The following is a 21,034-nucleotide window of genomic DNA, read 5'->3' on the forward strand; positions in this document are numbered from 1 at the left end:
CCAGTACCTAATATTCTCTGAATAAGACAATTTTCTGTACTGGGCTTGTGTGGCAAGGTTTTAGTAGCAGGGGGGGCCACAGTGGTGGCTTCTGTGAGAAGCTGCCAGAAGCTTCCCCTATGTCTGACAGAGCAAACGCCAGCCGCTCCAAGGCAGACCCACAGCTGGCCAAGGCGCTGAGCCCATCAGTGATGGTGGCAGCGCCTCTGGGATAATGTTTTTAAGAAGGTGGGGGGAAACTGCACAACTGCAGCCAGAGAGAGAAGTGAGACTGCGTGAGAGCAACAGCCCTGCAGACCCCCAGGTCAGTGCAGGGGGAGGCAGGAGGGGCTCCAGGTGCCAGAGCAGAGGTTCCCCTGCAGCCCTTGGTGAATCAGCCCATGGTGAGGCAGGCTGTGCCCTGCAGCCCATGGAGGTCCACGGTGGAGCAGGTATCCACCTGCAGCCTATGGAGGACCCCACGCCGGAGCAGGGGGATGCCCAAGGGGGCTGTGACTGTGTGGGCAGCCTGCGCTGGAGCAGCAGAGGAGCCCAGGCTGGAGCTTGTGACCCTGTGGGGGACCCACGCTGGAGCAGCCTGTTCCTGAGGGGCTGCACCCCGTTCCTGAGGGGCTGCACCCCGTGGGAGGGACCCACGCTGGAGCAGTGTGTGAAGAACTGCAGCCTGTGGGAAGGACTCTACTGGAGAATGTTTGTGGAGGACTGTCTCCTGTGGGAGGGGGACCCCACGCTGGAGCAGGGGAGGAGTGTGAGGAGGAAGGAGCGGCAGAGACAATGTGCGATGAACTGACTGTAACCCCCATTCCCCGTCCCCCTGCACCACTCGGGGGGAGGAGGCAGAGAAATCAGGAGTGAAGTTGAGCCCAGGAAGAAGGGAGGGGTGGGGGAAAGGTGTTTTAAGATCTGGTTTTATTTCTTAGTACCTTACACTGATTTTGACTGGTAATAAATTAAATTAATCTCCCTGAGCTGAGTCTGTTTTGCCAGTGATGGTAACGGCTGAATGATCTCCCTGTCCCTATCTCAACCCACGACCCTTTCATTGTATTTTTCTCCCCCTGTCCAGTTGAAGAGGGAAGAGTGATGGATTGACTTGGAAGCCACCTGGTATCCAGTCAAGGTCAAACCCACCACAACTTGCTTGATTTCTTCAATTGAAACATTCACTATTTTGTTATCATTAAAAATTCAGATCCAAGCTTAAAGAATTATGAGACTTTTTCACCTACTTTCCATTTTCCCCCCCTGTAAGTATCTTTAGGCTACTAACATCTCCTTTTGTTCACATTTTCCAATACTCTCTTAACACAACAGGACTCTGAAATCTTTGTGTTTCTCAAGTAGTAAACAGGTTGATTTGAAACACTAAATGCATTTTTGCTAGTATTATACCTGCCTGTGCTTAGATTTCTTAAAAAATGTTTAACTACCAAGCTCTAGTATACTTTGCAACTAAGACTGTATACCCACATTTCTCACACTAATTTAATTATTCCATTTTCAAGATGGAAAAATACAGCAAAAGGATTGTGCAACACACTTAGCGGCTTCAGAGGGAATTATGTACCTGCATACTGTTAGGGGTGAAGAACTTAAAGCTTGATTGTTTTTTTTAAGAGACCTTTTCACATGCCTAGCTCTGACCTGTTGTGATTAGATGGTGACAGAAAGCCAACAGAGGAAAGTCACGAAGTCCACTCCTCCAGTACACACAACAGTGCAATAATACATAAATGAATGCATAAGAACGTAAAGGATAATAGTCATCAACTGAAAAAATGCTAAGTGCAGGCTACACTAAGTAGCAAGAAAGAAACACAAGAAAGAATGGAGTACACCTTTTTAAACCAGACATGGAGTGTTTTATTAAAGCCTTATGCAACAAGAGGGTTAAGACTTAAATGTATGCATAAGATTACATTAAAATGTATGAACCACAGTAGATAAAATAAATTAATATGTCAGTATGACAAACTGCATGATGGCAGTAAGTGTGTAGGAGGGTAAATCTTTATGTATTCAAGAAATAAGCTCATAAAAATGTCATGTGTGCACAAATATTAGTTACTAGGAGCTCTGATTATCTTCTAATGAGATTCTTCCGAGAATATTTCAGTCCAGCTTACAAAAGTTATTGCACGTGTGTGTAAATAAATGCAAATAATAATAATAATAACAAATAGCGCAAGGTTTTATCTGCAATCTGATATGATTTAAAAAAGCAGCTTATACTGAAGAAAATAATCTTAAAATAATAATTTTCAGTCAGTCGTAGCTAATAAAAAAATAAGAGAACGCAGTCCAAGTTTGCATAAGAAAATACCACTTAAGAAGCACTTCTCCTACATGCTTTTAGCTCGTAAGATGTAACTGCCTGCCATAATCTTGCAAGCCTGCCTCTCAGTGACAGCTTTGTGACCTCCTCTCTTTTAAAAAACCCAAACAATAAAATCTGCTCATTATACTTTTTCAATTCAATTGTTCCAAAACTTGGGCATCAAGAACTGTATGAATTTTGTATTTAAAATCTAACACACTAGGAAAAAAGCCAACAAAACAAACAACGGAAACAACCTGACTTACTTTTAACATCCCACAAAATATCCTGTTCCGGAGGAGCAGCAAACAGAATGTAAAGACGCAGGGTATCAATGCCATATTCTTTTACTAATTCTTCAGGGTCTATTCCATTGTGCTTAGATTTGCTCATTTTTTCCCAAGCAACTTGGAGCTTCTCACCAGTTTTTAGATGAACTGGTTCAGTTCCTAAATATTAAAGACATGGACAAAATATTAAAACAAATTTTGCTCATTTGTAACAGCAATTAATTTTGTTCCCTAAGCATATGAAGAAAAAACTATTTCTACTGGGTTTTTTCAGTGTCCGAACAGCTCAAAGAGGAAAACCACCCATTGTAAACACTCTCTTCCCTCCCAACTTTTTCCTACTTTAATGTTTTAACACAGGTAATATCCCAATGCTTCCATTAAAACATGACAGTAAGTCTCCTTCTGCCATTTGGGAGCTGTATCTGGCATGCATCCTATGGGATATCTTGACAGCTCCTAAGATTTAACCATTGTTATAACCATGATATTTAAAACCTTGTAGTTAAGTGTACTGATTTGGTACAACTCTGACCTGCACTTAGCTTTTACAAACACAAGATTTATAGGTTTCAACTGTACTAAGTTATCCTGACAAGGAACGTGCCTTCTGTTGCATGAATTCAGAATTCAGGCGTTTACACTGATAAAGATGCAACTGAGCAGAAACAGCTGCTACAGAAAAGCCCTAGCTTTTCTGGACAAAAAAAGCAACAGCAGACAGTGGTAAATGTAAGGGGTTTTTTGTTTGCTTGTTTAAATGACTTACGGGGTTTGTATGCAGGAGGAGAACAGTGAAAACACGGTTGGGCGAGAGGAGTGCTTAAGGGAGGCAAACGTGCCTCCAGCAAAACCAAACCACTCTTGTTGCTACAATTCCCCAAGCCAGGACTTGCCGCTCCACTTGTGCACTGAAGGCACTGCAAAGAACTGGAGAAACAGCACTTTTTCCTACACACATTTTACATTCCTAATACGTACCAAATACACCAACATCTGTGTTACCTTTGCCACGATGTTGTGGGTTTGTCTGTTTGCTGGGACTACTAGCTCCATTCAGCAAGCTGCTGAGCACTGTCTTACCACAACTGATTCCTGATCTTTTGGACTATACTGGAGCTAAAATAACAACCAGAGCACCATTTCTGTGTTAGGATGCAATTAAGGGCTGCTGGACTGGTAGAGTCTCTGTGCACTCAGCAATGCATATAAATCCAAAACTCACAGTAGCTGCTCTCCAGTATAAATATTGCAAGGATTCATTTTCTCTTCCAAATTTTCCCAGCACTGAGACTTGTACAAAGCAGTCCCTGACTTTGTGGTTGCACCTATGCTGATTTTCCCATGCAGTCTCTCTTACCAGTGAGATCAACCTCCTCTCTCTTCAAACACTGGCCTGTTGTTGTTAGTCTGAATGTCTGATTCTTGATAAGACCTTGAACCAAGAGCTTATGGAAAGGCTCCCTAAGGATAGAAGGAAAAAGAAACTTGTCTGTTGAAAAGAGCTGTCAAAAGCATACTTTATGATAAGCCTCAGGTGTTGAGCCAATCAGTCACAATTATTTAATGAAACAAGAATTCTAAGTTGATTATGCATAAATAGTTGTCACCTTAGAAAGGGTACTTTGTACATTTATTCATGGTGCCTGGCTGGCAAGTATTTATTTGTATTCGGCATGCATTCTTGCATCCTAATTTAGTACTGAGTTATTCTAACATCACTTTTCAAATTAGCATATGGATAATACACAGAAGTTTCTTTGGCCAACAGTGAAGTTTCACTAACTTCAAGCTAAATCCCCAAGTGTAAAAGGGCTCAAGTACCCAGTCTCACTGTCCTTCTTACAAATATTTAGTTCTAGCTTCACTCTGAGCAGCACAGTATTTTGAACAAACCAAAATCTTGCTGTACATCTCTTTCTATAAACGGAGAAGACAGTTCCTCTAACACAAGCACTTGCATGCCTTGTGCCTTTGCAGAACTAGCCACGAAGACCTAGCTGTAAGAAAAAAGTACGCTAGAAAAACAGCAATGCTGGAACATTCATGTCAGTAGATCAATTTTTTTAGCTTCTAGAACATTAAAACATTACTTTTCTAGCAGAATTTACATCAGGAAGAGTAAACTTTCATCAAATGTGTGTATGATAGAGCTAAAAAGAGCCTTAGAAGCACCAAAGATAAGGGCAGTAGAATACTCAGCCGGAAATAAACTCAAGTAAATACTGCTCTAGTTGACAGATACATTATTATGGCCACCTCCTGCAATGATCTTGGATTTCTAATTCATCAAGTCAGATGTCTATTGCTGTTTTCATGGGGAAAAAAAAGACAACAAAAATAATCTCTAGAGCTTTTGGTCCCCACTCAATAGGCCAGGAAAGTAAGGCAGCTCTAACAGAACTCCCAAGAACAGTAGGGGCCAGGGAGGAGGTATGGAGCCGGACCGAGAAGGCACAGAGTCTGGGGAGCCTTCCCATGGGATCCTCCAACACAAAGACGTGGGTGACCAACATTCTGGAGGACGTGCTAACCATCGCTGGGTAGTACTGACTTGCATCTCCTAATGCTCACACGTGTGCTCAACATTAAGCAATCTGAATCCTCCACACTTCCACCTAATGAAGCCCCACATATCTAGCAAAACAACTTATGTCAAAAGGATGCATTACTCCTATGTACATACTTTTTAAAAAGCTAGAATAAATCCATCTAAAGAAGAAACACTAAACCCAGACTTCCACATTTTACTTCACATGTGCAAAAAAATCATAATTCAAAACACTTTTAAGGAGTTTAGTATTTTACATCATTAGGAAATATAAATAATACAACAATTCATCTCGTGATTTAAAACATTATTTAATAATACAGTTAAAGTATTATTGAATTATGTAACGCTCATGCATGTTTTAACTGCCATAAAGCAGCTATCATCCCAGTACTAGCCTTTAAAGTCTTTTGATGACTCTGATGTGAGGAGGTATTTGAAAGAAAAGCCTTAAACTGGGAGAGAGAAAGTGACAGGCCTCATACTTTGTCTCCGACATATTCATGTTTGAACATGAGTTTCCTTCCTTATGTAGTTTGCATACTTTTAAATATTGTGCAAGTACTGGCACACAGCGGTGTATCATTCAGTCACTAAGCAGTAGGAGTCTCTGCCATGCCACCTGGTTTTATCAACAACGTTAAGTAGAATAGCAATTCAAGCATCTCCATAAATATTTTCTAGACAATATTTCACAGGTTGCCTGAAAAATCCTGTTGTTCAGAAATAAATGATAGGAATTTCAGGAGATGAGAACTGAAATAAAATTTAGACAGTATAAACAAGAAAAAGTATTTTTAAAATAGGAGGCAGTATTATCTAAAATCTCAAATAATTATCACAAATTATCTGAGTGAATTAGAAGATGAAAATTGGGAACAAAAACCTTGTAAATCTATCATCAACAAATGGTAGAAAAAAGCTTCAGGAGATTTGGACATGTTCAGGGTAAGTTTCTTCTACAAACTAAAGATATTACACCAAGGGAAAATAAAAATATTTTTTTCTCTATCATTCAGTAGTTCAGCCTAAGATCTTAAACGGTTATTAAAATAGCTACACTTCCTGCTATCTAAAATAAAGCTAATGGGGTAGTCAGAACATCCAAATCAGATAGGGTTCTCCACTGGCAGCAATTTTTCAAGGAACACTTACTTTCAGTGACAAAGAGTTAGTTCAGATCATATGCCAAGTTATTAAAAGCTGAACGCAGAAATGAGCATTTCCTATTTTTGTTTATGCTGACAGAGGCTACAAAAATGCAATACAAAATACATTACCAAGTATGGGGAAAAAAACCCCCACGCGTTCCTCGTGGGAGACCACAGGAGAACGGAGACATGCCCAAAATGAGAAAGCCAGAGCCTATCTAATAAACACAGGGCTCAGAACAAATTGAGCCCTGGACTGAATTTCTCCTGAAGTGCACAGTGATTTTGCCAGTGTTGTGGTGGCTCCATCTCATGGGCACACAGAATCACAGAACACCAAGTTGGGAGGGACCCATCAGGATCACCGGGTTACACTTCAATCCACATTAATAAAAACACACACCTAAAACCTGCCCCTTTGAAGAAAGCGACGTGTTTCTTGGCTGCGGAAGGGAACTGCCAAGACACTGCAGGACAGCAGGTGTGATGCAATTTTGATCTAAATACTGCAGCACCCAGTCCTGGCTGGCATCATAACACCTCCTGAGCCATACCATTGCGACCCACTGAAACTGAGCTCTGTTCAGACAGAAAAACATTCCTGGCACAGTGAACGAAAAGGTGGCTTGAGTTCCTTTGAATGCTTGATCACATTTCAGATTGTAAGGATGCTGGAACAGGACACACCTTCACCTGCCCATGAAGTGCTGGAGCATGGGCACTGTGGCCTTAGTTATGTGCAGCTTTTGATCATGTCGTACATCAGATGGGACGTCACCTGTGAAGTCTGCCTGACACCTCGGAGAAAGAGGATCAGCTGTGCCAGCCATGAATTGTGTAATCCATCTTTTTCCTTCCAGTAATGTTCATGTACAGGTTCGTCTCTATGATAGACCAATCCCTCTATAGAGCACGCAACGGATGGCAGGGCAAGCATGACAGATCAGGAGCTCCTGCTCAGCGCCATGTCATCACGGTCCTTGCTCTGCTCTGTGCAAGGTGACTAGCAGGACTTCCAATCCAATAACAAATGACCTGGCTGGAAGGACTCTGTGGAGCCTGCAACAGTGATAAATAGCTGACTCAAAGGACGGGATAGCCTTATCAAGGGAGCTCACTGCGTGTATTTGCATCCTGCACCTTTAGAATGGCTGAGAGAGTCCGATGCTGTGCCCGAGAGTCAGTCACTGTTAGCTGAGTTCAGGTGCTTGTAAAACCTGCTGTTAGATCTAGCTGTAACCACCTGGCAACCCTGAGGAAGGCCAGAACAGAAGTGACTGGAGGATGTGGAAGCTGACCATTTTAGGCAGACAACAGATCAAACAATACTGAATGTCCAAGATTTTGCAGAGTCAATAGCTGAGTGCTTTTACTTCAAATCAATACTAGTGATAAAGTCCCTAACGTATGTAGAGAAGCTCTAACATCATTCCTTCAAAAAATAAGCTATTTCTGTCACACACATATCTTCTTTTATTCTGTTATGCAGCTACATGAAAATAGTGCCTTCTCACTCAACAGATTTACTCCATCACAGTCAAATCTGCTGACTTAATGGCAGCAATAAACTTCTTTATTGGTTTATAATCCTTCAGGGAGGGTGTGCTAGATCCCATTTCAAATTATTGAAAAAATAATTTTCCCTGAAGTCTAGGGAAAAGCCAAATTCTGTGTAACTTGTACTTGCAATAATTCAGTTGAGCAGGTGTAACTGAGTGTGTCAGCACACACTGGCCATGGTGGATTAACCTGGAACAGATGAGGAGGTTGCTGGCCCCAGCTGCTTACCTGGCCCTTCTCCCACCGGCGGTCACAGCTGGGAGGGCCGACTGGCTTGTGAATTAATTATAGAACTGATGCACTGTACAGACCAGACTGCTAAACCAAAATGACATCAATTTGGGCTTAATTGTTATCACATGTACCACTACCCACAGAGTGCCATTTATTCTGCCTTGTCATTACTAAGGAAATGAGCACCATTTCCCACCAGCTCCAGTTCAATGCATTAAAAAAACCCACAAAATAAAAGATCACATCCATCTTCAGGGCACGTGTAAACCACATTGACACCTTTACAATTCTAGATGCCCGCAAACATTACATTTTCTATGAAAGCATGTGTGATGTCTCTAAAGGCTTATTTTATATATGACACCTATAATATTTTTATAATAATAACGTACATACTATTTGAAGAGATTGCTTTGAAAAATCTAAACTATGGAATTTTTAACTTCTGTTTTCAACCTCATTATTCTATTAATATCCATTAGTACAGAATTAAAGACTATCAGGAAATATTTCAATGGATCTAAAAGTCAGAGCAGCCAAATAGTGAAAACCTCCATGAAAAAAACCTATCAAAATGAAAAGTTACTACAGATTAAATTTGTCAGGATACTAGATAACACTGTAAGTGATGGCAGATCTCATTAACTGAGATATAGCAGAATTTTACTAAGCTAATCAGCGAACGAGACCTGAGCTATTAAAGAAAGAATGAAAATGCACAAGAGGGCAGTGTTTTTTAACATTTTAATGTTCTCCCTCGGAGCTGTGGGCTTTGACACCATGACTTTAAGCTTCCTAACAAGAAGCTTGTTGTTTGAATCACCCTTTTCAGATCTCTCAGACCAGCCCTCGAGCGGTCCTAACAGGAGACTGAGCAAAAGTGGCTTCTGACCAATGCTGAAACATTTAAAACATGGTACTATTTATAAAGGAGCTACAATTTCCATATCAAAACAAAATCCTAGTTTGACATCACAGCTTAAAAACATCTAATGCTTTAACTTGTGTAAAGCTAAATCAAGCATGATGAATTTGTTACAATCATCTTGCAGTCTGAGTACACGTGTAAGCAGCACAAACAGATCCTAGGGGCAATGCTATAAAGTACCTTCACATGTGCAACTGTTCTTGAGATTGTATATGATGTCAAAGGAATTCCCCAGTCTTGCGAACTACTTCTACAGAAAACAATTTTGATTTTCTCTGCTATTGCCACTAGTCAATGCTTCTTAGGCATATTTTTTTGAATTGAAGTTAAGAGTTTTCTTCTGCAATTTACCATATTTAGACCAGTCCATGCTATACAGCTTTAGTGCTACTGCTCTGTCACAGCGGCGTGTGAACAAAACACATTCCAAATAAATACAGCTACAGATTCATGGAGTCTTAAAATAATGTATGTTGGAGGGGATATTTGGAAGTCATTTGGTCCAACTCGCTTTCTCACTGCAGACCTAAGTTCAGGTTGTTCATCCAGCTGAGTTTTGAAAATTTACAGTGATGGAGATCCCACAACCTCTCCAGTCAAACTGCTGCAGTCTGATCACCTTCACTGTCAAAACCACTTTCCTTCTGCCCAGCTGGACCTTGCTGCAATCTGTGACTGTTTCTCTGTACATCTCTGAGAAGAGTCTGGTTCCGTCTTCTCTATGAACCTCCTTTAGGTAGCAGTAGACTGCAATTACATTCCTTTCTTAGTCTTCTCTTCTCCACGCTGACCGTCTCTTCTCCTGTGAAGACAGGCTGAGGGAGTTGGGGTTGTCCAGCCTGGACAAAAGACAGCTCCAGGGAGACCTTTTAGCAACCTTCCAGTACCTAAAGGGGGCCTACAAGGCAGCTGGAAAGGGACTTTTTACCAGGGCATGTAGTGATAGGGCAAGGGGTAGTAGTTTTAAGCTGAAAGAAGGTAGATTCAGACTAGATATTAGGAAGAAATTCTATTTACTGTGAGGGTGGTGAGAGAGTGGAACAGGTTGCTGAGAGAAGGTGTCCCTGCCCATGTCCAGGGGTTGGAACCAGATGATCTTTAAGGTCCCTTCCAACGCTTCCACTAGATCCTCTTCAGTTTAATGATGTCCCTCGCACTAGGGGGGTCTCAAAACTGGACACAATATTCCACATGTGCCTTCCTGAGTGATGAGCAGAGATACTCAAAGCTGAATATGGTTTTGCTAATGCAGCACAGTATACCCTCACACCAACTGATGACTCATGTCTAACGGTGTTCACCAGGACCCCTAAAGCCCCTCTCTGCTGTAATGGTCCCCGCACAGTCGGCACAGCCCCAGCTGTTTCTGTGGGCAATCTGCTCCATGTACCTGAAATTCCTATCAGCACTTCAGACTTGCTTCTCCAGCTCATCAAAGCCCTCCGCATAGCAGCCCTGCCACCCAGAGTATCAATGACTTCTCTTGGTGTGCAGCGATCAGTGAACTTGCTCAGAGCGAGCTCAGAGTGTTGCACTGCACAGGTTGTTGATGAAGACATTAAATACAACTGGTCTCAGTGGGGACTCCTGAGGAGTACCACTTGCAAACAGCTGCTGGTCAGGCTCTGAACACGGACCCTTTGAGCCTGATGGTTGGTCCAGACATTTTTTTCACCCATGTTGTAGTCCACCCATTCAGCCTGTAACTCCCCAGTCTGGCTACAAGGATGCCACAGGACAAGTTAAGGGCTTTGCTAAGTCACAGTAAAAGATACACACAGCTCTCTCCCCATCCACAGAGGGAATAATCTCACACAGAAGGAAAGCAAATTAAGCTGGCCATGATTTCCTCTTGGTAAATTTATGTCGGCTACTCCCAGTCACCTTGTCTTTCATGAGCCTAGAACTTGTATGTGTCTGGTTTACTTAAGTGATCCGTAACTCAATCCTACTCTACAGTGGGTAGTACCACTCTCCTTCAAACTCTCCTACTAAGCACAGACCTTGACAGCAAAGGCCAAGGCAAAGACTGCCCTTTGCTACTAGGTTGTTTGTCTGATTTTGCATCAGACCAATGTTTTCCTTGATGTTCTTTTCAATGTGTCAGCAGAAGTCCTTTATACTGCCTTCACATTCTTCACCAGTTTCAATTCTAGATGAACTATGGCCTCTCCGAATTCCACGCTGCCTAGCCAGTCAATGCTTCCACATTTCTCCAGGGGTAGCCCATGCTTGTTCCTACTTTCCATGCATGTCTTTTAGTGCTTCAGCTCATTCAGCAGAGCCCTTTACAGCCAAGCTGGCTTCTTCCCATCTTCTCATTTTCTTGCACACCAGAGTGGACCACTTTGCAAGCAAACCTCCTCTTCCTTGTGATCTCACTTTACAGTGACAATACTTCAGACACCATAGTTAACGCCATTTTGAGAGGTGGAATAATTTGACTCACAAAAGAACATTTTGCTGCTGTATGTTAAAGCTCCACTAGCTGGCTGATAGATTAGGATTGTAAAATCTTTTGTAGAATTGATAAGCCTGAAATTGCTTGCAAGGGACAGCTCTGAAATCCTCTGCTAAAGAAATAGCACCTCTTGAGAAAAAGGGTCTGCTTTAAGAGGTCCACTCCCTGAGAGAAGAAACAGCCTTCCTGCTGCAGCCATGCAAGCTGGAGACAACGGAGTGAAACACAGGTACACAAATCACCCATATCCAAAATTTCAAATACAGCTCTCACTGCAAACCATTTCGAAGGCAAGAATGAGCAATAACAGCACATCGTCTATTTTCACCAACTGACTATGAAGTAACTCACGGAAATATTCTGCTGGCTCCACTAACTAGTCCACCTTTTCCTGGTGCACAGCTACTTAAGTTCTAGTTTTATAGCAAAACTACTGCATTCAAGAAAGCTCAGTGCCATGTATATCTAGGTTCCTCTTCACACCAAGTTTTTAGAGGGGATACTAGTAAAGAATGAATGTATACAAGTTGCCAGCTGAGAAATTACTGAGCATTTCTTCTCACAGGATCACTTGTTTTGACTCCATTTATTCAAATGCCTCTGCTGATGGGAGAACAAGAGTGAGCACGGGGCAGTATTTCATTGCTCTGACACTAGCATCCTCCCCCAGTTGAGGCATTTCTGTGATGGCATTTTAGGGCACAGAATGGCAGAATTTCAGTGGAAATGGGGATGTCAAGCTGGGAACCTACCTGAGAGGACAAAGAACATCAGATGACTCACCTTCCTGCCTCAGACTTTACCTCTAACCAAAACAGAGGATCATGAATTAAGCTATAGCAGCATCAGCAACAAGAGTAGTTAAAAGTAATTATATATAAGTCATTACATAAAAAATAAATGGACAGCAGATAAATATACTGCTTTTGCTTATCAAGAAGTGTTTTGCACTGTTCAAGTCCAATACTGCAGTGAATTATAGGAGTGCTTAGTTTTCTACATATGCATGGTTCCAGCGAAATTAATGGTATTACTGGCAGGAAGTTACCTAATTTGAAATAATAGTATTACTCAGGATGCCTGAAGTTACTAGTTTATGCAAGCTTTTACAGGCTGAAAATCTACAGCAGCATTTTACCACTTGCTCTGAGCCAGTTAATACTCATGTAATAAAAACACTATGTATGTAGGCATACAGAAAATGCAACTGCTCTGAGAAACCAAGTAGTAAGCCAAGACTGACAAGCAGGACAATTCAGGCTTATTCAGTGTAATGTTCTACCATCATAACAATGTCCACTAACACTCTTGCTAGTTAAATGAAATATGAAAAAATTATATAGAAATATATAAGGCTTACTTGTGTTTTGTCATTTTCAGATCATGGCAAAAATGGCTGAAAAACCTCGCATAGAATAAATGCATAACTGCATGCTCCTTTCCTCCGATGTACAAATCCACAGGCATCCAGTAGTTTGCTAAGTCACTATTAAAGGGCCTGAAAAAACACAATTATAGAAGAAATACAATGTGGAGAAGAAAGATCAGCTCTACTGAAGTAGTTTATCATACTCAACTGGACACCACTGAGAGCAATACATGTGTAATATAACTTTTGCTATCAGATCTCTTTAATTTTTAAGTTATATGCTTATTAAATTACAGACAAAAATTTAATTTCCACTGAGATGTAGATCCACAAAAATACTATTTTCCTATGTTTTAGTCAAGCAACTAAAATTTCAGATACATTACCTGAGAAAGTGATGAAAATATTTGCTTGCTCTTTACATGATTTTTTATAAACACCCTGAGCCTACCCTTCAAATTTTTTAGGATTTCTCAAGTTTTACATACAAATATATTAGAATGAAAGACAAAAGACATGCCTACTCATACTTGATTGTTTTTTTACTCGGAGGTTTGCATTGTAGCCGTTAGGGGGCAATGAAGCAGTTTAAGGCTGCAAAATGTTCTGAATACACTCCAGCTGAAAGATGCTCAATGAATTTACAGTAAATTTGTCATTTACAGCATATTTACCATGTCGTTGGAGCTCACCTGCATGGTTTCCCAGCACTTCTTACTGCTTCATTAAATATTGTTATGTCTCCTGTAATGGGTTCCTACCTGTAAAATACCATTTGTATAGATGCTCTCCTTTAATGTATGCTTTATGGTCCCATACTAACAGATTTACTTGTTTTGTTAGTCTGTTTGATTATTCCATCTGTACTTTTTGCAATAGCAACACTTTTTTCCTCACAGATGAGCCCAGAAGCAAATTGTGGATCTGGGATTCATGTCTTTAGTGGATGAAATCAAAACTAACTTGTTCACAGGGTTCCAAAATCAACAGAGCAATTATGCCGAATTCTAGACCTGTGAAATATGGTTTATGGAAAAAGGGTTTACATACATGCAGCTTAGCTAAAACAAACAAACAAATCAAATGGAGGTAGCAATCTAGTGCAGAAGTCCACAGAAATGTTCTTATTTCAATATAAAACAGATTTAGCTACACTAAGCTGTTACCTCAACAGCTGGATGTTACATCCAGCTATTTTTTCTTCAAATTCTGGAAAAGTCCCTCTTTTTCACGCACAAAATATATTGCAAACCATCACTGGAGAGTGCCTAACTTAATATTAATAATAAATTCACACTATCGCTAGAAAATAATTAAAACCATCATGAAATAAAGCGTTCAAGAAGATTTTGCTTTAGTTTAAATAAACTAGTGCCACTGATATAAAAAAAATAATTGGCCTAGCTATACTAAATCACTCTGTATGTAGTATGTACCCAGCAGTGCTCCAGAGACAATGAATCAACAAATACATACCCAAACAGCCCTACATGTGGTATCAATATATTAAAAATGCAGCTCCCTCTTCCTCAGGCTACATGGTAGAGCTGTTCCACTAATTCCTCTTTGGAAAAAACAGTGGTATCAGCAGCATTACTACAGGCAGACTGTGAAGCAGAAAACCAACTAATAACTACATCTATCTTCCCACACTCTCCACGCTGCAGCCACTAATACACAGCACATGAAAAATCTCCTTTCATTAATTATGCATACAGTCGAAGTGCCGACACAGCAGGAGCTCGCTGTGATGCCGCTTCACTTTAGGTCTGTGCACGAGAAGTAGCAAGAGTTACCCGGAATTCAAGAGGAGAGAAATGAAGGTGCCATTCTTGGCAGCTGGATGTTACACCGGACTATTCCTCTTCCTACTGGTGGAAAAGCACCGTCTGTCCATACACTGACCAACTGGTTGTATTGCCAAGGAGGGTACACACCGTGCAACTTCCCACAGTCCCGGAGAGAGTTGTGGTAGACTGCCATTCCTGATAGCACCCGCCACGAAGGACTATCTTTAGCTCCTCAGCTGAACATGCTCTCTGTGCCCTGCCTCATGATGCCCTTTCACGCAAACTTCTGCCCCTTGCCCTGTAGCTCCTGTGCCCACACATCCCGCTCTGCCAGATCTCCTGGCATGGGAGCAACCACATGCCAAACTTTTAGAGCAGCTCCTAGTCCTCAGGCCGGAGGGCAGGCACTAAATCAGGGCAGTACGGGGGTTTATGCCATTTTCTGCAACAGCAGTTAGAACCAGAAGCACCAGAGAGTCTGGCCTCCTCCTTCCTTTCTATGCCGTGAAGCCGGCTCACCGCCGCAGTGGCCCTGCGCCTGTAGCCCTCACCTGTCCGTGTTGTGAGGGTCAGTGTACCTCAGGTAGTACCAAGCGGAATCAACAAATGTATCCATGGTATCGACTTCTCGCCGTGCTGTTGCCTTACACCTGAGCGACAGAGAAGGAGAAAAGCTATCTTTAGCGAAGTGACAAGCCTGGAAGAAAAACAACCGTGTACAGAGTGGCCACAAAGACATTTAGATTGAAAACTGACCAGGTCTGAACAGCCTGAAGTGACACGTTCAAAAGTCGTCCAACACCTGCACACAGGGCTGCCTCTCCTTCTCTCTCCCTCCCAAACCAAGCAAACCCAACAGAGGCCTGAACAGCTGTGACACCCAGCGATAGTGGAAGATGGCCCTGCACCAGACAGCCCTCTCAATCCTGCGTTTCCGGAATTTTTTAGAACTGCCATTTTGAAAGAAACAAAGCAAGTCTTACAGCACAGACAAGCCTTCTTTGTCGTAAAGTTAATGGGTACCGAATACATATCACACTCGTTAGGTACCAGCAGACAAATAATTTCATAAACATTTAGCAGGAGGAGCAGGTTGGTGCCTCTCACTGATGGTCTGTACAGAAAGGTCTCTGCAGACTCCATTTGTCACCTCTAGAAAAACAAACTTAGCTTCACTTCCACTTTCACTGAGTTGTAGCAAATCTCTTCCAGACCTTGTAGCACAATTTTAATTTGTGATTATGGCATATCAATTTTTACTTGGAGCTATATTGGCAGCCCCAAGAAACAGTTTAAAAATAAATTTTAGAAGCTCAGGTTACTTTCTGCTAATTTCTGCCTAAACAGAAATTGTTTGTAGGAGGTGATAATCACATTTAATAAACTTCCATTTGTTATAAATGATTTCTCTTTAAAACTCTTACAGTTAAAACAATGGGATTATTCTAATGTCAATAAAACCTTGCAAACTGTGACACACTTGTATATAAATACCACTGGCTATATGTAACAAATGTATGCAATTTATAACCGTATGTAAATTTAAAGGTACATATATGTGTAATCAATATACATAACAAATAGAGACTGGCTGTTTTATGTTTTCCAACTGCGTGTTCAGTCTCTGATCAGGCTTGATGACTGAGCTGCCACATGTGTCTGCCTGTCGGCCTGACACTTCATCTTGGCTTGCCAAGGCAAGCTGATGAGAGTACCACCACGTTAACATTTTCCTTCACTGTCTCTGCCCCAGTCCCTTCTCTACCAGAAAGTTTTTCTTTCAATAGGAATAATGTAGTAAAGAAATACTACTTCTAATTGTTTTTTAATATAGAATAACCATTTCATTAAATTGTATACATAAAGCAGAGACTTGGCCAATGCAAAATACTATTGCATTACATTGAAACAGAATGGCTTTTCACTCAAAAGCAAGAACACTTTACAGTCGTTGAACCATAACTGTATGTGCATCATGCCTCTGATGTTGCCTGTACTCTCAATGGACATGGCTCGCTAACACAGAGACAGCATGGGCATCTTTCAAAATTTATACAGTTTATATCAATACTGTGATTACAGGCACAATACTTTCATCTCATTAGATGATCTTCAGACAATTATCACAATTACCTGGACTTGTGTAACAACAAACAACTTGGGCATCTCCTCCCATTTATGATTGCTAACACTAATGTCACTCAAATACTCACGGACTTTTGTATCTTTCCATCTTGCTTTCCTTATTAGTTCTAGATAGTAAATGCAACCAATGGAAAAAAAAAAAACCTGTTACTGGAGAGAAGGACTAAAGGAAGGGATGATGCAACTTCTCAAAGCAAGGAAAACCAAGGAAGACTCTGCAGACACAAAAGTAATAGCTCAAGGGATTTGAAACTGTAGAAGGCATATGAATGAGCAATACTGAAGACAGCTGTCAAGCAGGTGAGCATTAAGAAACAAATAAAGGTGAGAATTAAAAAAAAAGTCAATTTCAGCAAACTACCATGTTTTAGGCTAAGAAACTAGTCCTGTACACCTTTATTTCTGACTAAATAAATGTCCTTGATTAAGGATTTGAAGTAGGGCAGTTACAATAACTATCCAGAAAGAATTGTTATACATCAAAAGTACATTGTTGCCTGGTAAACAACAATATCAGTTTCGAATAGAAGTTCAGAGGAAGCCAAGGGTGCACGCAGTGACTTTCAGTCACATCATGAAAATTTGCCCATTGAAATTTGGGATTGTAGACCATGGCATTTCTGGGGATTTTACTAAACCTGTGGATCTTGTTTAGGAAGGCTTCCCTGTAAGAGTCACACTTTAAAATACACTACTATATGTAATTTAAATAGGAGTATCTGAGAAGAAATTTTGTATGCAGAAACATGGAAGTAAATATGTGTTTTACATAAAATATATTATCAACAAAGGTCAAAAGACATGTTCCTGGAGAACCACAAAACTACTCTGTGTAAGCTATCTAATTAGAGATTAAAACCATGCTGATTTTCTACCCTTCAAATGTTAAAATAAAGTTAGATGTTATGAAACTGCTGCATTACCAATGACAGCCGTAACACCATTTATATGTCTGGTTCCCCTGCCTGGCAACCTGGTAACGTACTGCTCATTCGCTCAATCTGTTAGCACCTGCATTGCATTGCAGTGCTGATGAAAAACTTCTCTGGGACACCTCATGTTCTACCAGTTCGTTCTGTAAAACCTGCATGCAAACTCCAGCATACAGAGTATCTAAGCATCCTTCAAAATCAGACAACTGATTTTCACGACATATCTCTCTCTGCTCAATTTGGGCTGGTTTATTTCTTAAACAGCTGGACTAGAAACAACAAAGATTACTGCAATGACAAGATGCATATACTTACTATCTCCTTCAATCTGAATTACATGCTGTCATCTGTAATGTACAGTGAATGTCATTCTTCATGATAACAAATTACATAGCTGAGGAAATATTTTATTGTTGGACTATTGCTAAGAAAATGAACATAATGGTAGTTTCCTTAGCAAAAAGGTGTAATTCAATAATCATTATAAACTTTATATGAACTCTGCTGGGGAAAGATAATGAAAGTTATTGTAGAAAATGAAGTAAGAAGTACGGCTAAGAAATGGGGGGCAGGGAGAAAATAATTCTGTTTTCCCTTTTTTCTTTCCTCCAACTTAGAAACAGTGAGGTTTGCTTCAGCTTGTTTATGAAGAAATAGCAGTAGGTGTCTGTGTTGCAAAAAAGAAGTTTTGAAGAGGATATAAGAAAAAACCAAACCCCCGTGCTGGGTCAGACTAAGCATCATTCTGGAGCAGTATCCTGTCTCAGAGTGTCAGTTTTCAACACTGACAGTAAGAGCACAAGAAACAAGCAGGTACAAAGCGGTCTCTCCCATTCTGCAGTAAATGCAGCATTGGCTTACCTTGGACAGGGACAGTTCAGCCACTCTGGAGCTGTTTCTAAAGGTGAGGCTCCCTTTCCTGTGAAGGTGGTTACACTGGGCAACACCACAGGTAAGTCCTCATAAGGTACGGGGACAGTGCCACATGTCTGGCAGTGAATGACAGGAATAGGTGTTCCCCAGTATCGCTGTCGAGATATTAACCAGTCTCTTAATTTGTCACTTGTTAGGTCTCCACCTACTCTTTTATTTTTGGCCTGCTGGGTAATAGCTTTTAAAGCCTCCTGCCGAGTCATGCCTGTGATCTGATTAAAAAAAAAAAAAAAAAGAGCAGCAGCAGGAAAAGAAAGAAAAATTTATATTTGCTGTTAGTGAAAATGCAAGAACATTCACATACCAGCTACTCAATTAAAGCCTCTTGCTCAAAGGAAAATGTTCTTGATTGTCTTGTAGACTCCTTCAGCCTTTATTGGCAGATATTTGCACTTACTGCTAATATTTTAATCAACTGCTGTTCACTGAAACTTCCAGAATATGACCAAAATGAGGAAGAGACTGAGGAAATGCAAATGGTAAAACCAGCTTTTCTCCTGTGTTCATTTTAGGTTTTTCTATTGTTACTTTCACATACCATAAGGATGGTGAGGCACTGGCACAGGTTGCCCAGAGCAGCTGTGGATGCCCCATCCTGGCAGTGTTCAAGGCCAGGCTGGATGGGGCTTTGAGCAACCTGGGCTAGTGGAAGGTGTCTCTGCCCATGGCACAGGGGTTGGAACTAGATGAACTTTAACATCTCTTCCAACCCAAACCTTTCTATGGTTCTACGATTCTATACATCTTAACCATTTAGGCCCTACCCGTCATGTAACAGAACAAGAGCTTTGTGTACGCTATTAAATGCATTTTTTCAAAAGCTAGAACACCACATATATCTTATTTAAAGATAACATTTCTATGTCCTGTTAGGTGGGTATGTTACCATAAAGGCTTACACCACACTTCAATGACTATGTGGAAGAAGGACTGATGTGTTAATATTTAGCTTAAAAATCTACTGAGATTATGAAATAAGAATCAACTTTTAACATGGATTTAACTATTCAGTTTCCATTATAAAACTCAGACCAATATTGTATCTTCCTCTCAAGGACCAAAGAAAAAAAAAGTAATTTTATTGCTAGAGAAGAGCCAACAGATTTCAGCATTAAATTATTCCTAGAAATCTGGTAGCATAAGCCTGGCTTGATTTTTTTTTTTTTAATATGGAAAATCCCTTTAATCATACGAAGTATTTGTCACTCTTGAGAAAACAGATTTAGTTTGCACTGTTATTATAAGTTGGAAATAACTCCATACTTGTACACTCACCTCTGCAGAATTAATGACTTTCTCCAAACCATTTGGCAATGTCTCAATGACTTCAGTGAAAGAAATGCCCAAATTCTTAGCTACTGCAGCATCTTCTGCACTAGTACTAGGAATTCCTAGGAGGGGAGAAAAAAAAAACCCCAACAGTTCTGGGATTGACTAACAAGGGTATCAATTGTCAGTTTGAGGATAAAACATTTTATTTCTATGACACTCTCATTATAATGACTTAGGTTTCCCCAAAGGAGTTTAAAAATCTAAGAACAATAAAAATCTTTTCATGTTCTTTAAGCAGCAAAATTTAAGCAGCAATAATTACAAACACATTTTCTCAGTTTCTCTGTAATCCAAATATTCATCAATGTCTTACCTCAGAAAAGGCTGAAAATTTGATGGTTCCGAAACAGCCTAAAAATAAAGCTACAAAATTTGGATAATAATATTTTCAATACAGTTATATTTTCTAAATGTAATATATTTACATAATACAAATTTTAATGCTATCTGCAAATAGGAGAAACAAATACTAATCAAGCAGCCGAAATAATCCTCTTGTTTCAATATTAAGTTTAATCTCTTTCTAATTTCACAGTTTATTAAAATGTACCACAACACAACAGTCTCTAACATTACTATCCCTTTAACTTCTTATGAAAAATATGCTTTGTTTATAAACTCAGGAAAAAAAATCTAATAACATCAATTCTCTATTCATAATTATAACTACTGAAAGCACTTCCTACTGCTGTTCCAATCAGCTATAGAAGTCACAGTACTTGAGGCCCCTGGTGCTATCTTTCCCATTACATCTTATTATTTGCAACAGTTGTCCGTCTTCGTTCTACTTTGGAGGACTACCTTTCAGGGTGAGTTAAGAAATTTCTTAACTTTATTATCACATGTATTCTGAAATAACACTGAGATACTAACAGATTTATTATTCCCACAGACAGATACATCTTTCTGCATATTTTTTTTCCTTTCAGTGATAATTTATTTAATATTTTGAACCATCTTGCACAATTGCTGTCATCTTTAAAAGCCAAAGAAATTTATTCTGACAAGCCAATGACAACATTAAGTTGATGAAAATTACAG

General features: G+C 40.3%; 1 protein-coding gene across 3 annotated transcripts in view; it reads right to left on the reverse strand.

Annotated features, from left to right (window-relative positions):
* Positions 1-21,034, reverse strand: part of LARS2 (leucyl-tRNA synthetase 2, mitochondrial) — an 88,567-nt gene that overhangs the window by 19,220 nt on the left and 48,313 nt on the right. For 2 of the 3 annotated variants that reach the window (XM_037384956.1, XM_037384958.1), the window contains 6 exons: positions 19,937-20,052; positions 18,590-18,873; positions 15,203-15,301; positions 12,853-12,990; positions 3,968-4,071; positions 2,584-2,766 (listed from right to left, as the gene is read on the reverse strand). In XM_037384956.1, the coding sequence (XP_037240853.1) occupies positions 2,584-2,766; positions 3,968-4,071; positions 12,853-12,990; positions 15,203-15,301; positions 18,590-18,873; positions 19,937-20,052 (924 nt within the window). The remainder of the gene's footprint in view (positions 1-2,583; positions 2,767-3,967; positions 4,072-12,852; positions 12,991-15,202; positions 15,302-18,589; positions 18,874-19,936; positions 20,053-21,034) is intronic. The other variant, XM_037384957.1, reaches the window with a different exon arrangement.

Source organism: Falco rusticolus, chromosome 4 (genome assembly GCF_015220075.1).
Source record: "Falco rusticolus isolate bFalRus1 chromosome 4, bFalRus1.pri, whole genome shotgun sequence".
Taxonomy (NCBI): domain Eukaryota; kingdom Metazoa; phylum Chordata; class Aves; order Falconiformes; family Falconidae; genus Falco; species Falco rusticolus.